We start from the raw sequence: 19007 nt of genomic DNA, 5'->3' as shown, positions 1-19007 counted from the left end.
GTCTAGTGATGAATTTAACAGCTCTTCGAGTTATCAGAGACACTCTGAAAAAATCTGACACACTCCCCCTACCAAGAAATATTTTTCCTGTTTTTAATCAGATCTCAGATCTTTGTCCTTTATTTTTTCAGGCTTTTGCATTAACCTGCCTCGAGAATGTTAAAAGCTGGTAACCACTCCCTTGCCAGTCTAGCTCAATGGGCAGTATTTTACTGAGCAACACAGATATTAATTTTATAAATGAGGCTTTCTACAGTATGACATTACCAATAGGTGTTTATGTATTATGATAAGAAGCAACAATATTCATATCTTGGCTCAGAGGCTGCATGCTAGTGCCTAAACAACAGTTTGCAAAGGTTTGCTACGTGATTTGCTACACAATGCTGAAGAGAAGGCTTTTTCCTCAAGTGGTTCCCAGTAAAACCTGTGCCTCTCCTGGCTTCTCTTTATCTGGGAAATGTATTTCCTGTCTTTACTGAGGCAATGTCATGGCCTTATAAGCACATGAGAATTCTACCTGTAGACAACTCACAACAATGAGTAAGTCAAGAGCATGGTTATAACCCCCATCGTGGGTGTCCTCACCCAAAGAAGCTGCTGGGACACTCTCTTCTGCTCCCTAGAATTAGGTGAGGACAGCTATTTTCTTCTATTAGTGCACTTCCCTCCCAAAATAAAATGTGGGCTTTTCTCTTCTGTATCTGATGTCTAGCGATATCTTCTTTTTGTGTGTGGAGATATCTTCTTTTTAGTGAAAGTAAGATGTGGGTAGACATTCTACCAGCAGTATTGAAATTTTATATTGGAAACAGGATGTCATATTAGGTCATTTCTTTTATTGGTGCTACATAATCTAACTCAAAGAGTGGCCACTAAAACTCAAGGGGAGTTTGATTAACTTCTGCAAAATAATTAACATACCATCAGATAAGTACCAGATGTTTGTCACACACAGGGAGTGAAACATTCAACAATTTTAATGAATGCATTTGATGTACAGATCTGTGTATACTCACTCCCATCATCGCATTCCCTTACCATTACTCATTTTTTAATTTTTTAAAGATTTTTACTTATTTATTTTTAGAGAGAGAGGAAGGAAAGGAGGGGAGAGAAACATCAGTGTGTGGTTGCCTGTCACGCACCCCCTACTGGGGACCTGGTCCACAACCCAGGCATGGGCCTTGACTGGAAATTAAACCCACGACCCTTTGATTCCCAGGCCAGCGCTCAATTCACTGAGCCACACCAGCCAGGGCCCTTACCATTACTCTTAATAGTGAACAGAAGTACAGAAAACTAAGATATGAAATCACATCCATCTCCTAATTAAAAATAAAGCAGCTGTGAAACAATGATATTCTTTCAAAATAAGAAAATACTGATTGGACCATAACTGATTGGATTTAAGGAAAGAAGCTTATTTAATTATGGGTTTTGTGTGTCTGAAATTTTATGGAAAGAAAGGAAGTATTGTTAGGACAATGAACCCTCAAACACAGAGGGAGGTGTTGTCTAAAACTGCTCTCCATTGTATCTTTGTCTTTCCAGCTGCCTGTCTTGAGTCATCAATCTTGTCTATTAAAATATGAGATTGTTAAGAGCTCATCATAATTCAAAAACCTAAACCACCAAGAGGATGGTCATGGCTTATCTTGAATGGTTTTCATGACTAATTATTTTGGCTTTAAAATGACTAGAGTGCAATAATCTTTAGACAGCAATACATTTCTTGATGAATGTCTATAGAGGTGAGAGAAATGTGGTAGGTTGTTTAGTGTTTGCCAATTAATTCATTTATTTCCTTCTCCTTGCCCTGCACCTCCTGCTCTTCCATCTCCCTGGAACATTTTTTTCCCTCTGTGCTCACTTGCAAGCTCCTACTATGTATCCATTGTATAATAGACACTGAAGTCAGCTGTGAAATATCTCTAGTCCCCCAGCTTCAATCTCTAGAAAAGGGCTTATTCCTTCTATGCTGCAGCAAATTGCCCTATTCTGCAATCATGTGTTTGTGCTCCCCACACTCTTACTGCTTTTGCTATCCCCAACACTTAATACAGAGTTTAGCAGATGAGCAGGATTAAGTGTCCACTGAATGAGTGTCGGTTGAGTGGAGTAATGCTGTTCATGGGTAGCACCCTGATTAAATGGATCATGCTACAACCGTACCATGGCAAACCATAAAGCCATCGAAAGTAGTAATGTAAGAAGATATTGTGGCTTGGAAATATATCCATAAAAGTAAGCAGCTTATCAAACCCAGAGGTAAAATGATCACATTTTCATAACAAAGTACACACGTAATACTCACATACATTTAACATAAGGAAACAAAGTCTGGAAGGCTATTATCTATCAGTGGTTATTTCCTAATGGTGGTCTTATGGAGATTTTATTTTCTTCTCTAACCTTTTCTGCATCTTATGAATTTTCAGTGGTCATCTATTACTTTTTTATATAGAAACACATATATTCCCTAAAAGAAACCATAAAAGTCTGGATAGTGGTAGAGCAGAAACACAACAGGATGGACTCAGTGGTGGAGACATGAGCTATGCACTTCATATTCTAGGGTGACAAGTGACTTATTGTGCTTACCAGACCAAAAAGAAAAAAAAAATGTCACTCGTAGTAAAAAAAAAAAAAGGAAATGGTTAAGTCCAGAGAACTTTACATATCCAGGCATGCAGGCAGTGAAGGCTTCTCTGGTGATAGGAATAATATTTTAATGTGTCTGGGAGATAGATGCAGCAGGTGAGACTAAAAAGAAATGAGGCTAATGTCATGATTAGCAGAAAGGGCTTCACCTGTGAAAAAGGTCTGCACCCAGGCATGCAGTCCTGACTCTCCTGACACAAACACCTGCAGTGTGAGCCATGGTGCCTCTGAGGCCCAAGGCTATGTGTCTCCTTCCAAACCTCAGGTATGGGAGGGTCTCTGTTAGGGCATTCCCCTTAGGTACCGAGGGAGAAACGACTTAAAAGAACATCCCCAGCATTGCCAGTGAGTTCCCACAGTGCTGGTGAGGCTGTCTTGTTAGAGTTCTGGGAACCTTCTAATTTTAACTGCAATGATCCCCAGCTCTAATCATTTTGTGAGGTTGTCATTCATCCATACTAAATCCAGTGGCAGTAATGTTAGGAAGAAAAATTAAATGAAATGTCAAGTATCCCATTGTGGTAAATAAGAGAATCTGCAGAGTTTTATATAGCACAGCAGGAAACTTTATGCAATTACAAGGGAGGGTTGCTAATGCATTTCACTGTGATTGAAAAAAAAAACACATTTCTTTTTATGAGTGATTCATGCACATGCTTTGGAGGACTTCTTATCTGAGACTTTGCGTGCTTCCTGTGTTGGCTACCTAAATTTCAATCAATTGCTCCTTTTAATTCAGCTGTTTCTAGTGCTTAGAATTCTCTAGTTAACAACCAGTTAACTTCTTTCCTACTTGGTAAGTAAATTTTATTCTAAAAACAAAATTTAAAAAGCAGGAATAGGACAGCCAGGGAATAAAGTTATAGAGTTATTTCAAATCAGTCTAAGCTAAATATGCACTCTTGGGAATTTAATCATTTTCAGGCTGAAGAGTCATTTGTAAGTTTGACAGGAAGAGTTTATTTAAATAGCTTTGCTCCATACTCCCTTGGATATCAAGATTTTAAGAGCCCTTCACCTTGAAAGCGGATATGGCACTGGGCATGACTCAGTGGATAGTAAATAACACACTAAGTGTTCTGAAAGCATTTGAAAACAGTTGCAGAGTACCCATTAACTTTCCAATTGAAACATTAGGAAATCAGAGTTTTTGCAACAACTGAAAATCACCTGATTATTTATCTTCAATGAGTTAGTTTTAAGGTTGCCAGGTAACATACAGAATACCCAGTTAAATTTGTATTTCAAGTAAGCAATGACCCAGTTATGGTAGGTCCCAAAAGTTGTATGGGACATACTTATACTAAAAATATTTGTTGTTTATCTGAAATTCAAATTTATGAAACAACAATCCTCACTTTGCACTCCTCCTCTCTTCTCCATTCCAGATTACAAATCTAGGGCCCATTTCCCAAACCACAGTACTCACATTGCTTTCAAAGTCAGTATTGTTTTAGTCTGCATTGTATTTGGAAGGAGGTGGGGTGTTGAAGAGTGATGGGAATAGGACCATGTTGACCTTGAGTTTTAGTCCCAGCCTCTCCAGTATCCAACATCTGAGTTTATCTTGTTTGTCTCAATTTTCTATTTGTAAAATGCCATATATTGATGTGCTATTTGGATTGCTATGTACATTGTTAATCTCTTAGAAAAATATAATGACATGACGTTGAACCCAGTTTCAAGCAATCTTGATCACAGCAAGGAGAATCTTCTCCTCCTGGTAATTGCCAGCCTAGGGCAACTGTTGTCTTCTAATATCTGCCTTTTGTTAGAAGGAATGGGATGGGGACTTATGAGTGGTTAATGCCAGATGGAAATAACTGGAGTCTACTGATCCCAGGTAGGTGGAAACTATGCCATGGAGCACACAGGAAATATACCCCTGATAAGGGCAATGCAGGGATGGACAGCTGACCACATAAGTACTGTCTTGCAGGTGGACTTAGGATTTCTGCGCTTTGTCACTGCTGTTGGGACCCAGGGGGCCATTTCAAAGGAAACCATGAAGAAATACTACGTCAGCACTTACAGAATAGACATCAGCTCCAATGGGGAAGACTGGATCACCATCAAAGAAGGAAATAGGCCTGTTGTAAGTTTGGCTGCCACCCCTTCCACCAATTCAGACTTTGAAATGGGTGATCAATTGTATTTGTTTGTTTGGGAGCTCTCTGTCTGGCCTTTCTGGTTTATTTTTCAATCATTTTAACATGAAAAGTGCAATTAGAGGTTTAAATCTGACCAAGGTGTCTCATATTCCCAGATCCAGAAGCCAAAAGCCAATTCAGTGTCAGTGTCAGACTTTAGAATCGCTTCATACCTTCCATAGGGACAAGGACCGTACACAGGACACTGTCCTCTTAGAGTCTTAGGAGTTACCCCCCACCCACACACACACTCTCTGTGCTTCTCCATTCTCTTTCATGGATTCATTCTTTCTTCTTCTCTGTAACACACTAGTTTTAGAAAAGTCTTTTTGCATCTACCCTCTGTGGCTCACAAACTAATTTACTAGTGTGTTTTGCTGCTTCTGTGGAATACATAGAACTAAGCTAGTCAGTCCATCATGTTCACTTAGACCATATCCACACCACCTCTTCATTGCTTTAACTAAGGAGGCACACAACCATGCCCTGCTTCTAGGAGCTCTGCCCTAAATCACTTGGACGTGAGGTGTTTTTTCTCAGCCTGGCTGTGTTATTGAAGTTATACTTGCTCTGTTTAATAATCAAAAGATTTCTGAGAACTCACATTCACTGTTTCCCCAAAATTAAAAGATTACCCCAGAGGCGGATAATGTAGAGAGTTGATAAGGATGTTAGCGAAGATCCATGTGAGTTGAAGTCCTGGGTTTGAGAAACGGTCAGGTTCATGTCCTTATCTCTCTCAAGTGTTCACAGCCTGACTTCTCCTGGCTCAGGAGCTGAGAAAAGCTTCCCGGGTGTGAAGTGAGAGAACTATTACTTTCCTTTGATTCACTGCAAAGCCCTCTCTCTTGTTAGGAGGCAAGACTAAAGCAGATATAGGTGTGCAGCTGCTCTGTGGAAGGAAAGCTCTGTGGACATGCAAGTTCAAGGCCACCATCTAGCCTTTGAGGACAGAGAACCAGTCTTCCATCTAGGGAAGAAAAACTGTCCTAGTCAACATTTGTGGTGGTTAAGCAAGTCAATTTGACCCTGAGTTTCATGGCTTATTTTTGTTTTGGAGTAGTTTTTTGAAGACATGCTTTAATTTCAAACAAATGAACCAAAACAAACAAACAAAAAACCTCACTAATGCCAAGGACACACCACAACCAGAGAATCCAGAGAGAATGGGGAGAACTGACCCCAGACCTTGAGGCCATTTCTTTAAAGAAATGAGTGCTGCTTCTCCAAGACCTTTTCTGCAGCCATTGTCTCTGTCTGTTGTTCACTTGGCCCGAAAGGGGTATCAGAAACACACTTCGGTTCTCTGAAGGCAGAGCAAGGGGTTGTCCACTGTCAGGAGAACCCTGGCACACACAGAGCTTTCAGATTGGGAGGCAGAAGGAATAATGAAAGATCCAGCAAAGATAAAAACCTGGCATCTCTTCTGAGCACTTTCATTGAATTCAGTGAAACCCAAACATCCACATGTAGTCTAGTAATTGTTGGCCACCTGCCTTTCTCTGTACTGTGGGGCCTTTCAGCCACTGCCTGCTTCCCTCTTTCCTGCTTTCCTCAGCCACAACAGCCTGGGACCAGCCACTCCCCCCAGCAGTCCTCTCTATGTGAATGGAAGGCATGTCCTTACCTGACTTTCAGCAAACATAAAATCCCCCTGGTGTGAGCCAAAGGTTGGAGCATGCTGTGCCCTAACAGACTGCTGGGCTCTTGGGCTCTCCTTCGGGTGTGCTTGTTAACCCTTTAAGCACTACAGTTTGGGACTCTACTCTTCCTGGCAGTGACCCATTATTCTTTGTCATACAAAAGTGCTCCCACACAAATTGCTTCCCAGAGAGGGATGTTGAGGTATGAGAGAAATCTGAAGTTCATCACAGCCTAGATAAATTATGATATTAAGTCATCTCTGAATGAGGGATCAGGCTAACAGCCAACTTAGTAAAGCATGTGACCCATTTGATTGTGTTGGCCATTTAAGCTAAATGAAGTAAAAACAGCATCTTGACTTTTATAAGCCCTTTCTCCCAGGGGAAGAGCAAACCTTGAGAAACTGTGGTTCTCCTCTGCAAACTTACCTGGGAAGGTGGAAAGGAATCTCCATGCCTCTGATGAACCCAGTAATCTCTCTAGTTACACAGCCCAGGAGGAGGAGGCTAGCCTGGCACACCACGTTACTGAGACATGTTACTTTTATACTGATCATCCCCCATCCAGGCAAAAGTAAAGTCCAGGAAAATGGAGGCTTTCAGTTTCATCTCAGGCAAGTCTACCAGCAGGATATTCACAATGGCAAACCATCTCCACTGCTCGAGAAAGTGGCTGTGGCCCAGGCCCAGGCCCTGGCAAATCCTTGTGGGAGACGATTCATGATGAGCACTCACTACCTGCAATGACGTGCCTCATCTTTCTTAGAATAAAATGACTCCTTTGAAAACTAGAAGCAGAAGCCCTGGAAAAGATGATTTCTAAGTACATATCATTTATAATTCAGCTTTGATTTGGACCACTAAAATGTAATTTTGCCAATAACCCAGAAAGATTACCTGATTAATTAATGTCAGGGAGAAGATCTTCCATCAAGAAATGGAGTTGGAAGGGAGAAAGCCACTTACTTGACCTTGTTCTAAAGCTTGGAACACACCCTAGAATTTTTTTAAAAGCCAGACCCTACACTGAATTCAAAAAGCAGAACTTGTGGGGGTTCCTGGGAAAGTAAAATAATAAGAGTTCCCATCAAATGTCTATAGCATTTTGTTAGTCTTTATGATAAATTTAGTTATCACCCACTTTTTAAGATAATAGTGTGTATTCTTTAACAAATGTTATCCTTGTAACAGTGCTTTTGGAGGCTCTAGCCAATGTGAAAATATTCTATATTAGACATGATTCTTTCTGATTGCCATCATTTGGAAAAATAACATGATGACTTATTAACACCACCTCAACCTGGATAGACAATGCTGAAATTATAAATAATTGTATAAGCATTTACAAAAACATATTTGTAGATTTGTTTTCAATCCAACAAGTCTATTATTAAAGGGCTCTTCCTTTTTCCATATAGGTCTTTCAGGGAAACACCAACCCCACGGATGTTGTGTTTGGAGTTTTCCCCAAACCTCTGCTAACTCGATTTGTCCGAATCAAACCTCTGACTTGGGAAAATGGCATATCTCTGAGGTTTGAAGTATATGGCTGCAAGATAACAGGTAAGCTCCAGCTTGGAGATACCTAGTTTTGATTTATATCAACTTTTGAATACGGGGAGAGTCATTTTGTATATATGTGGTCATTGTCATTTGATAGTTAATATCATATGCTTTGGATTAGGCATATCTGAGTTTAAATTCTACTTGTATTTACTAGCTTGTTTCTTTGGGCAATTTGTCACCTTACAAAGCCTTAGTTTTCTCACCTGGAACACAGTCATCATCATTACATCACAGCCATCATCACAGGGCTGTGATGATAATGGATTAGCTCGTGGGTATAAAGCACCTAGCACAGGCAGGCATGTGGTAAGGATTTGTGAACTGGTGCCTTTTCGCTACACCGTAAGCTCCACGAAGGCAAGTGTCATGCCCTTTATCCCTGTCTCCAGGGTGCGAAGCACACTGACAGGTACTTAGTAGATTTATAATAAATAACCATTGTAAGGAATGTTCTCTACCTGCTTCATCTTTTAAATTTCAAAGTCTAGAGGTGGCCTCATGAATTATAGTTAAGAAGTTTAACTTGTGAGAATTTCTAATCACTAACTACCCTGACAACTTTCTCTTGGCTGCTGTCTCAATATCTAGCTATGTTTTGTTGGATGAATATACTAATATTAGAAATCAGTTTGTCAATGTTTCCAGTTTTTGAGTTTGTTTCTTCTGACATTAATAAGACTTTAAAGTCTCTTTTAAATTTGCTGTAAGTACGTGGGTTATACCCATTTGAGAGATGAAGAAGATGCAGTACTGAAAGACTAAGGAGCTAAAAAAAAGTTCAGCCAGGTCAGAACAGAGCTGGAGGGGAAAGAATGGTCCTCTTATACTCATATTTCTGTGGCAATCGGTACTGCTGTTGCTACTCATGCACTTTGGATTCTGAAGGAAATAGCAGTCATGTTAGAATTCCCTTTCATTCAAATAAATACATTGTAATCTTTTCATTTTAAAAAGAGCAATACAATATAACCATTAGAGTAAATTTAAAGGTTCAAAACAGAATCAGTCACTGATTCACCAAAAAGTAATTAAAAGTGAACAATTTTTAAAAGTGTGTGAACTATCTTTTAATATTCTATTAGTATACATATTTATGGTATTTAATTTTTTATTTCATGAAAGCCAATTCTATTGTTTTTATTTTTATCTGCTTTATTATAATTATTTTTAGATAAGAAAAATACCAACTTTTGAAGGAAAAAAATCACCTGGACAATTTTCCATGAAATTATAAGAAATTTGGGAAAGAGTGAACTAAGAAAAAAAACTATACTGTAAACAAGTAGAATCCATTGTAGAAAGTAAAAACCGACATCTGATTTTTTACCAAAATTTTATTTATTTCTATCCTCAAGACAGCCATGTTTATTGTTTTAGGACCTAAGACTTAGAAGTTCAAGGTCTTAGAGGCAGGAATTAGGTGAAAGGGGTTTTGGAGGAGGAAAAGACACTGAAAAATAAGATACAACCTTGACTTTATTTTTGCTCAGAAGTTTCATTAGAGAAAGTTCTAGGTCATTTTCAGAGCATTGCATATGTAAGAGGACCCATAACTTTATAGAAACAAGGCCATTTGAAGTCAAGGTGGAAATTTCTGGCCTATTATTCTAACCTAATCTCATGTGTCTGTACCAAAAATATAAATAAATAAAAGGTAAACTTTATGAAGACTTCAAATGTGTTAGTTTGAACTCTGAATCTCCAGGCTCTCCTTTTAGTTAAATAAAATACTTATTTAAACCCAAATGCTCTATTTTCATTTTCACAAGGATTTTCCTGAAAGTTAATTCTAAGAGTATGAGTCTTCACATATAAAGAAGGCAAGTAATGTATCTTTAAAAATTATTAAATGACCTAGTCAAAGGAGTTGCCATTAGACTATCAGCTGATTTCTCAAAAGAGACCTGACAGGCAAGAAGGGGCTGGAAAGAAGTATTCAAAGTCATGAAAGGCAAGGACCTACATCCGAGATTGCTCTATCTAGCAAAGCTTTCATTTAGAAAGGAAGGGCAGATAAAGTGCTTCCCAGATAAGGTCAAGTTGAAGGAGTTCATCATCACCCAGCCCTTATTATATGAAATGTTAAAGGGACTTATCTAAGACAAAGAAGAAGATCAAAACTATGAACAGTAAAATGACATCAAACTCACAACTATGAACAACTGAACCTAAAAAAAAAAAAGAAAAGAAAAATGAACCAAGCAAACAGGTAGAATAGGAACAGAATCACAAAAATGGAGATCACATGGAGGGTTATCAGCAGAGAGGGGGAAGGGAGGAATAGGGTAAAAAAGGTACAAGGAATAAGAAGCATACATGGTAGGTAGAAAATAAACAGGGGTTGGTTAAGAATCTTATAAAAAATGTAAAAGCCAAAGAACTTATGTGTATGACCCATGGATATGAACTAAGGTGCGGGGGGAGGGGGAGATGAGTGGGAGGGAGGGTGCAGGGCGGAGGGGAATAAAGGGAGAAAAAAGTGGGACAACTATAATAGCATAATCAACTGAATATAGTTTAAAAAATGACCTAGTTATTTAAACATAGGTGTCTGTAGCAGCACGCTCTAATGTCTTTGCATGCACTCTATTTCACAACTGTTGAATGTGGCCTCTGTTTCCAAATCAGAACTGCATTTAGGCTTATGGGCTACTCCGCTATTCATGAACCCTACTTCATTTCAGATATTTTCTCTCTAATAAGAGAGCTACAATCTCCAAATAATTGATTGAAGCAGGTTTTTGGAGAGACTAGCATGTTATAATGATCGTCACATGGACAGAAGGCACACAGCCCTCCAGGCTTGGTTCTGTACTATCCACTTAGTGAATGCGTGACCATTGGCAAGATATTTAGTCCCTCTTATCTTCATTTTCTGGTCAGTAAGATTAACATTAATTCAGCTATAATAAGGATTCAGCGAAAGAATATATATAACACACCTGGTTTAGAGTAAGTTCTTACTAAATGGTACCTAGTACATTAAACAGTACACGGTACTCAGTAAACTGAACCTACAATAAGCCCCAGCAACAGAAACTCTAGTGAAACAATATCAGTGTTTTCTTCTTGGTACCAGAAGCATAAAATTTTCCTTTAGAGGCCATGGTCCCCTCCTAGTGGAGACTAATGAAAGGAGAACACATGCCCCTCCTGGACTGGTTTTCAGTTGTGCCCTATATGCCTGGAAATGCTCCATGTGCTAACTTTTTTTTTTCATGTGCCAACTTTTAAATTAATGAATGAATGAATTGCAGTTTTATCCATGCTATCAGATACAAGTGATGTATCTCAAAATTTGACCCTCTTTTCTTGAGGAGGCAGGTCTAACTCAATATGGATTTTTAAAAAACTTTTGAATTAAAAGTAGTGACCACATGAATACATCACCTTGACTTCCAAAGTCTCCAGAGCCCCAAGTTTTAGCCTAATTGTTGTATTCAGAAAATTTGTAATTCTGGAAAGTCCAGAGCATGTAATGATGTGTCACCATGTAAAGATATAAACAAGATTGTAGCAAACCATTCTACTTTATAGGGGATTGACAAAGTAGGCTCTATCATGTTGGCAAAGACAGAAATTGGTAAAAATATCTTAGAGTGTTACTGCTTAATGTATGAGGGCATACTACAAATTCTGTTAACTTGTATTTGTTAACCAGATGTGTATTAACACTATTCTGCACACATGAGTGTGTTTCTATGTTAATCAGAAGTTCTCAGTGATGATATCAGGCACCACAGCATCCAAAGACACTTTCAGAGTCATCAAAGAAATATTAAATTATGCTCATTCAGGCTCTTCCATCAAACACAGCTATTACCTTCTCATTCTTTCAGATTTGGTTGACTGAGTATTTGACTTATCAGTATATCTCAGTTTTCGCATTAAAGTACAGAGATTTTATTGTAAAATAATATAAGTGAAAACAATCCCCTTAGTCCACCATCATGGAACTTAACTCTCCTTTCCATGTAGGATGGGTTTTAAGGTTTGCAAACTGGGTTACCAGGTAAAATATAAAATGTCCAATTAAATTTTATACAGATAAGTGACAGATGATTTTTTTCACATAAGTATGCTCCATGAAATATTTGGGACATATTTATACTAAAAAATTATTCCTTGTTTGTCTGAAATTCTAATTTAGGTTGGCATCCTGTTTCCTGTTTTATTGTTTTTGTCTGAGTTCTTGTTTGCTAACTCTGGCAACACTATTTCCAAAGGATTTGATATGTAGACAGGCTGAAGTGCATCTGAGCCAGCCTGCTACTGTGAAGAGTAGAGTTCAATCCTAGCATCACACATATACCTTAAATTGCTAATATATTTTTTCTCCCAATCATTGCTGAAAGAATCTCATGGTTTTTAGTCAAAGGCAAATCAAGGTTCCCCTTTATCTCTCTTTTTGGATGAGGCAGACATACAGAAGGAATGGCTGTGTGTGCCCTGTGGACACATTGGCTAGATAGAGGTTGGGTCTCACTAGGTTTGTGGATTGTAAACTATGCCCTGACCAGCTCTGCATTAGAGGAAGGGCATTGATCTGGTAAAGGCTCTGCTCTTCTTTCAATATTCAAGTTAATTGTGTTTTTCTTCAGATGGTAACATCTGGTGCTCATTACCAGCTAAACATTTTTCTTTATAAAAAAGCTGGTTTTGAATCAGGCAGGTGTGACCACACTGACCAAAAATCCGATTTCTATTTTTAACAATTTAATTTCATAGTCCCCTAGTAAAATAGATTTTGTAAATCTTTTCTTAATCCCCATTGAATTTATTGTTAGTTTTCAGACCTCAGCCAAGGAAAGGTGCTTGGGAAATGGGAAGCTGCTTTTTAATGTGTAAATGAGTTTATTCACTCAACAAAGACTTGTTGAGAAAATACATTAATAAAGCAGGACACAAGGAGTCATAGAACATTTTTAAATATGACTTGGTTCATGGCCTCAGAGAACTTAAAATGTGGGGAGGCAAATTGCAGTCATCCAAGGAACTGAATGTGGCTATCAATATATGAGAAGACCTTTGGAAAAGAAAGCCACGCACAGGTGGGAGATGAGGCTAAATGCCATGGCATTTGAAAATGGATGAAGATTTTAAGTGGTTCAGACTGTAGGAAGGGTCAGATGAAGGGAACAGAAAAAAAGAAAGCCTCTCCACTCTCTCAACCCCAGTGAAGAAGTCTTTCATTTCAATTGCTTCTAGAATCTTTAAAAGGCAAATGAGGAAAGGCCTTTCAAGGACATTCTGTGGAAGGCCTGCTTGGTAGAAAGTAAGTACATAATACCTATGTGAGCAGGCACGGAATGTGTGAATAAAGAAATGACATGATCTGGACTGTATAGCAGTTCATGTGGAAAGTATCTCAGTAATTAATTCTTAAGGTTCGGCTGATTACATGGACATAGTTTAATTGTATGAGATATATGTCTCATAAGGTGATTACATTTTTTAGGCTAAATTTTGACTATAGTATACAGAATTGACTTGTTTCCAAGAAAAATGGGGTTTTATTCTTGTGCATGTCCTTGTTTGTGATGTGAAATTTTGAAAGGAAAATAACTGAAGTGTTGAACATTTTTGTTTTTGAGCCAGTAATCAATGAATCAATGATTGATACTCATACTCAGAAGCTACTTGGGCTGCTGTAGAAGATATAAAAAGATCTATGATGTTGTTAGCTGTCTTGGACAAACTCAAAAAGTAGGGAAATGTATGTTCTTATTGAAGATTTTTTTATCCTAATATGATGTAAGGAGAGTTGAATGTCAAAAGATTCAGATATTTAAACATGTATAGGCATGAGTACAGAAAATGTTTTGATTCATGTTTTTTCTAAGCAAGGAGGCTTCTAGAAAAGTCATTTTGCATTATCTATTTCATTCTACCTCTAGATTATCCTTGCTCTGGAATGTTGGGCATGGTATCTGGACTTATTTCTGACTCCCAGATTACAGCATCAAACCAAGGGGACAGGAACTGGATGCCTGAAAATATTCGCCTCGTGACCAGTCGCTCTGGCTGGGTACTGCCACCTGCTCCTCATCCGTATATAAATGAGTGGCTCCAAGTGGACCTGGGGGAGGAGAAGATTGTGAGGGGCATCATCATTCAGGGGGGAAAGCACCGGGAAAACAAGGTGTCCATGAGGAAGTTCAAGATCGGGTACAGCAACAATGGCTCAGACTGGAAAATGATTGTGGATGACAGCAAGCGCAAAGCTAAGGTAAGATCCAGGGTCAGGGAGTGAAGGGATTGCCGGGAGGAAGTCCTCCCTCATGTCCTGGACTTAGCTGAAAGACCTCCAGTGTTTTCCTGAGGAAGTGAGGCTTCTTATTTCCTTTTAGCCCTGAGATCAGTGATCCCCAATTCTAGAGCAGACAGGATTGGGGTACAGAAAGTAACATCTGAGATAAACATGGAAAAGAACTATGTTGCTGGTCAGCTTTCTTTCCCTTAGGATTGGCAAATAGCTGGACACAGACAGGAGACAGAGCAGCCATGAAGGTGAGAACTGGGGCTGACAGCAGCTACTGGGCAGGAACTCAGAATCTTTCAGCAGATTATAATTTATGAGTATCAGTCAGCCCCTTTCCCTCCCTTTCTGTCACCCTCCCTCCTTTAAGTGTATTTTTTTTTTAATTTTCAATTATGGCGAACTACATATAACATAAAATTTACCATCTTACCCTTTTTAGGTGTACAATTCAGTAATGTTTATTATCTTCCCCAGTCCCTGAAAACCACCATTCTACTTTCAGTCTCTTTAAATTTGACTCCTCTAGACACTTCATGTAGGTGGAATCATACAATACAAGGCAGGGTAAAAGTAGGTTTACAGTTGTGAGTATGCAAAACTGACTTTATTCTTGTATTATTGTTTATTAATAATTGTGTTATTTTCCATATGAACAACTGTAAACCTACGTCTGCCTAATCCTTTATTCCTCCTTTTGTGACTGGCTTACTTCATTTATCATAATACCTTCAAAGTTTATCCATGTTGTCAGAATTTCCTTTTTTTTAAGGCTAATATTTCATTGTCTGTAAAGACCATGTTTTGTTTATCTGTTCATTCACTGATGGACACAATTGCTTCTACCTTTGACTATTGTATTTTTTTTATGCACTGGAACCTTTTAAAATGCAGTTGGTTCTTCATCCAGTGAAAAGAGAAGGGAATTCCAATATAAAAATGTTCCAGAACTCACCAGAACACATGGAATGATACTTCTTAACTAAATAGATGTTCTTTAGTGATTATGCTTTACTTAGCATAACTTAGGGTGATGCTAAGGGTGATTGTTGAATTTATTTGCCTTTCCTGAGCACACAGCGTGAACTAGGAAGGCAGTATGTTGGGTGGCTCAGAAACTGGTTTGAGATTAAAATAAGTTAAAAACCACAGTCAATTTATATGTTGTGTGGGAATTGTAGTAAGATAATGATTCTTCTCACACCCAAAACAATTGGATTTTTTTAATTCCATTCTTCCCATCTCACCTTGCCCAGGACCTACTCCTTTTGTGAAAAGAAGATTCTAGTAACAAGAGGGAATAATGCCCTGACTTCCATTCTAAGTGGGCGTGGGAAGGTGGCTTAATATAGTGGCTCAAGTAAATGCATTGCAGGTAGAAAAATAAAAGCTGGGCAGTGCAGTCAGATCCCAGTCTGTCCAGACACAGGGCTCTGCAGAAACTGCCCCGTCCCCCACCAGCTGCAAGTCAGCCACTGAGAGGGATGATGTGTAAGTGTAAGAATTTCTCTCCCATTTCACCTCTCATTAACTTACGGTTTCTAAAACATTTTCAGAGATTTTACTATCTGTGTGCAGCTACTCTCTCTCTTGTGTACATTTCATTTTCCCTTTTATGTCTTCCCCTCTTGTTTTGGTGAAAGAATAAGTGAAATAAACAGAAAACTGGAGTTCTCCCTAAGAGCCAATCTCTAAAGGAGAAGTGAGCCTGTGACTTTATCACAGTGTGTTGCTGCAAATCATCAACTTCTTGGAGCTTACTGTCTCATGGCAGTGTGCGCCATGACATGTTCTTCAGTACTAGGTTCTAATGCAGAAAGAAAACAAATCACCATATGCTCTGGATAGGACACACCATATGCTTCCCTTTGTAACTTAATCATGTGTCTGTAAATCACTCTGTTGTAGTACATTGCTTATAGAGTTTCACAAGAAGCCAACACAGTTTTCAATGTTAATAAAAAATATCCATTCAAGATTGGGTGAATGTGTTCAATCTTATTTCTAAAATAGGATTCTATCAATCACTATCATCTTCCTATAGTATTTTAAACCATGAAAGCTTCTAAATTGTTTATCTAGAGCCTAATCAGTTATCCCTAAGTGCCCTTTTCCAGAAATAAAATCTTAATAATGAAAAAAAAAAACCTGGTAAAATCTTCAATTTAAAAGCAGCACATATTTCTAAATTATATAAAGATATCCCAAACATACTATCTTTCCCTGGCCCATGTGGCTTTCAGTTGAAGTGTCATCCCATAGCCAAAGGGTTGCATGTTCAAGTCCCAGTGAGGGCACATACCTAGTTTGAGGGTTTGATCCCAATTCTGGGGATATATGGGAGACAACCAATTAATGTTTCTCTGTCATATCAATGTTTCTCTCTCTCCCTTCTTCTCTCACTTCCTCTCTAAAAACAGTGAAAAAATGTCCTCAGGTGAGGATTTTAAAAAATACTCTGTTTTGCCCTGGCTGGCGTAGCTCAGTGGATTGAGCCGCAGGCTGCGAACCAAAGTGTCGCAGGTTCGATTCCCAGTCAGGGTACATGCCTGGGTTGCAGGCCATGACCCCCAGCAACCGCACATTGATGTTTCTCTCTCTCTCTCTTTCTTTCTCCCTTCCCTCTCTAAAAATAAATAAATAAAATCTTAAAAAAATACTCTGTTTAAACTTACAAATGAAGGTTACCTCCTCAGGATGCCAAATCCACCGTATGTAACAGTAAAATGAGTACAACTTTATGAAATGAAACAGCACTTTGTTAGATTTAAAATCCTCTGTGCTCTCTCCTTGCTTCTTGCCCTCAAATAGTGCACAGTGAACAAAATATATCAAAGTCTTTGAATTAACTAGACTTTTCAGGAACAGATAGAGGATTTAAATATCCAAAGCCCTCTTTTTCTAAAAAATGATTAGTAAAAGGACACAAAGATTTTTCATAAATGATCTCATGCTAGCAAAATTAGCTCAGTTCCATGCAGCTCTTCATTGCTAACATTCTTCCCAGCTCATCACTAACAGCTTTTGTAGCATATTTACAGTGTGCTGATTCTTTACTTAAGTTAAAATTAGGAGACGAGTCTGCGATTCCATAGATATAAGTGCTTTTCTCCTATGATTATTGAAACTATGTTAACAGAGACAGAACTTGCATGTGTAGTAATGCTATTTTCAGTATAATTAGTATCTTACTAATTACACTTAATTGGGCCTAACAGTGTATGTCAGATTCTCAATTACTGGCAGCAACTGCAATTCTCTCAAGAGTGCAGAACCTCATCCAACAGGTAATTTACTCTTGAAAATAATGGAAGGAAACCTTAATAGAGAGGAGTGGTTCTTTGTTAGCCATGTGTTTTGAGATTCCTAAAGGTTTTTCTGAGTTGGAAAAGACCAGTTAATTTCCTTCTAGAAGTCAGAAAATCCCTGGTTATGTCACCACCTATCCAATTTGTCTGTCTCCTCTTACATGTGTCCCCTGTTTTGCCATGACATTTCCACCACTGAATTTTAGCTTTTTTGGCTATTTTATGACTCACCTATTGGGTGTGGTTCCCACTCCTGAGGCTAGCCATCCACTCAACATGATCTATCAGGTTTAGTAGTTCAAAATGAAATACATTTAAAGCAAAATTAATGAAACTAAATGTGTGGCATCGAGCAAAGACCTCGGCTCCCTGAACCTCAGTGTTTTCATCTATTAGAATGATGAGATTAGACTAGATTATTTCTAAGGGCAGAGTCATCATATAGTGTGGCAGTGAAGGGCACCAGCTCAGACTGCCTAGGTGTGAGTCCTGGCTCTGCCATAAGTACCTTATGGCTGTGGGCAGGTTGCTTGACCTTTCTATGGCTTATCTGTAAAACAAGTGTAATAATAAAATCTACCTTGTGGATTTATCTTGAGGATTAAATGAATTAATATATTTTAAGCACTTAGAACAATGCCTTTCACCAATAAACATCATAGGATATTTGATAGATAAAAGGCCACTCCCAATGATAAGGCGATCTGATTTTTCTAAATTCTTTTCCCTTCTCCCATTCTGGACTGGATTAACAATGGTGTTGGAAAAAAAGGATATAGGGAGGCTTATCCATTTTTTGAAGAAGAAAACAGGTCTAGTCATTGCTCCATTTGCTTACGATTCCCCTCAAGGATTTTGACCTTCCTGTCAATGTGAAAAAGGAAAATAAAATAATCCAACAGCAGCACTGGCAATGGGTAGCCTAGCTCCTGAAAGATGTCATAGTGAGTTAGTTAGGAACGTACTTGGCAAAGAGGTGCAATCAACCAGGCACCAGAACATCGTTTAACAGACAGGACTCTTGTTACATTCCTGAGATGAGAAGGTCTTTTGTCTACAAATGGTGGAGCTGCTTAAGTAAATAGCAATTTTGAGGTATTAGAATAACACAAGTTCTTGAGTAAACAGCATTTGTACTACATTAAATTTGCTATCTCTGACTTCAGCAATTAGATTCGTCCTTCTTCTAGAGGACCTGCTCATTCAAGAGAATTGTAACAAGAGTAGTTACTGAAAATGTGTTGTCTGTTATAAGCTCTGAAAAATGGCAAGTTCTCTTCCTGAGTCCTCCACTTCAAGGAAGTGGTAAAAGTGTCACTTCTCCCAGGCACATCATCATATCATTTAAAAATGTGTCTCATTACTCTGGTTTCTGATAAATAATATCTGTTACTTCTTAGAAGAGTTTTAATTGTTT

At 38.5% G+C, this 19007-nt stretch overlaps 1 protein-coding gene across 3 annotated transcripts in view; it reads left to right on the top strand.

Annotated features, from left to right (window-relative positions):
• The window catches only part of NRP1 (neuropilin 1), a 163235-nt gene that overhangs the window by 102690 nt on the left and 41538 nt on the right, over positions 1–19007 (top strand). For all 3 annotated transcript variants that reach the window (XM_045820081.1, XM_045820082.1, XM_045820080.1), the window contains exons 9-11: positions 4604–4759; positions 7876–8020; positions 13921–14252. In XM_045820081.1, the coding sequence (XP_045676037.1) occupies positions 4604–4759; positions 7876–8020; positions 13921–14252 (633 nt within the window). The remainder of the gene's footprint in view (positions 1–4603; positions 4760–7875; positions 8021–13920; positions 14253–19007) is intronic.

Source organism: Phyllostomus hastatus, unplaced genomic scaffold (assembly GCF_019186645.2).
Source record: "Phyllostomus hastatus isolate PE091 unplaced genomic scaffold, TTU_PhHast_1.1 phas_scaffold_39, whole genome shotgun sequence".
Taxonomy (NCBI): domain Eukaryota; kingdom Metazoa; phylum Chordata; class Mammalia; order Chiroptera; family Phyllostomidae; genus Phyllostomus; species Phyllostomus hastatus.
This window is presented reverse-complemented; position numbering and strand designations above follow the sequence as displayed.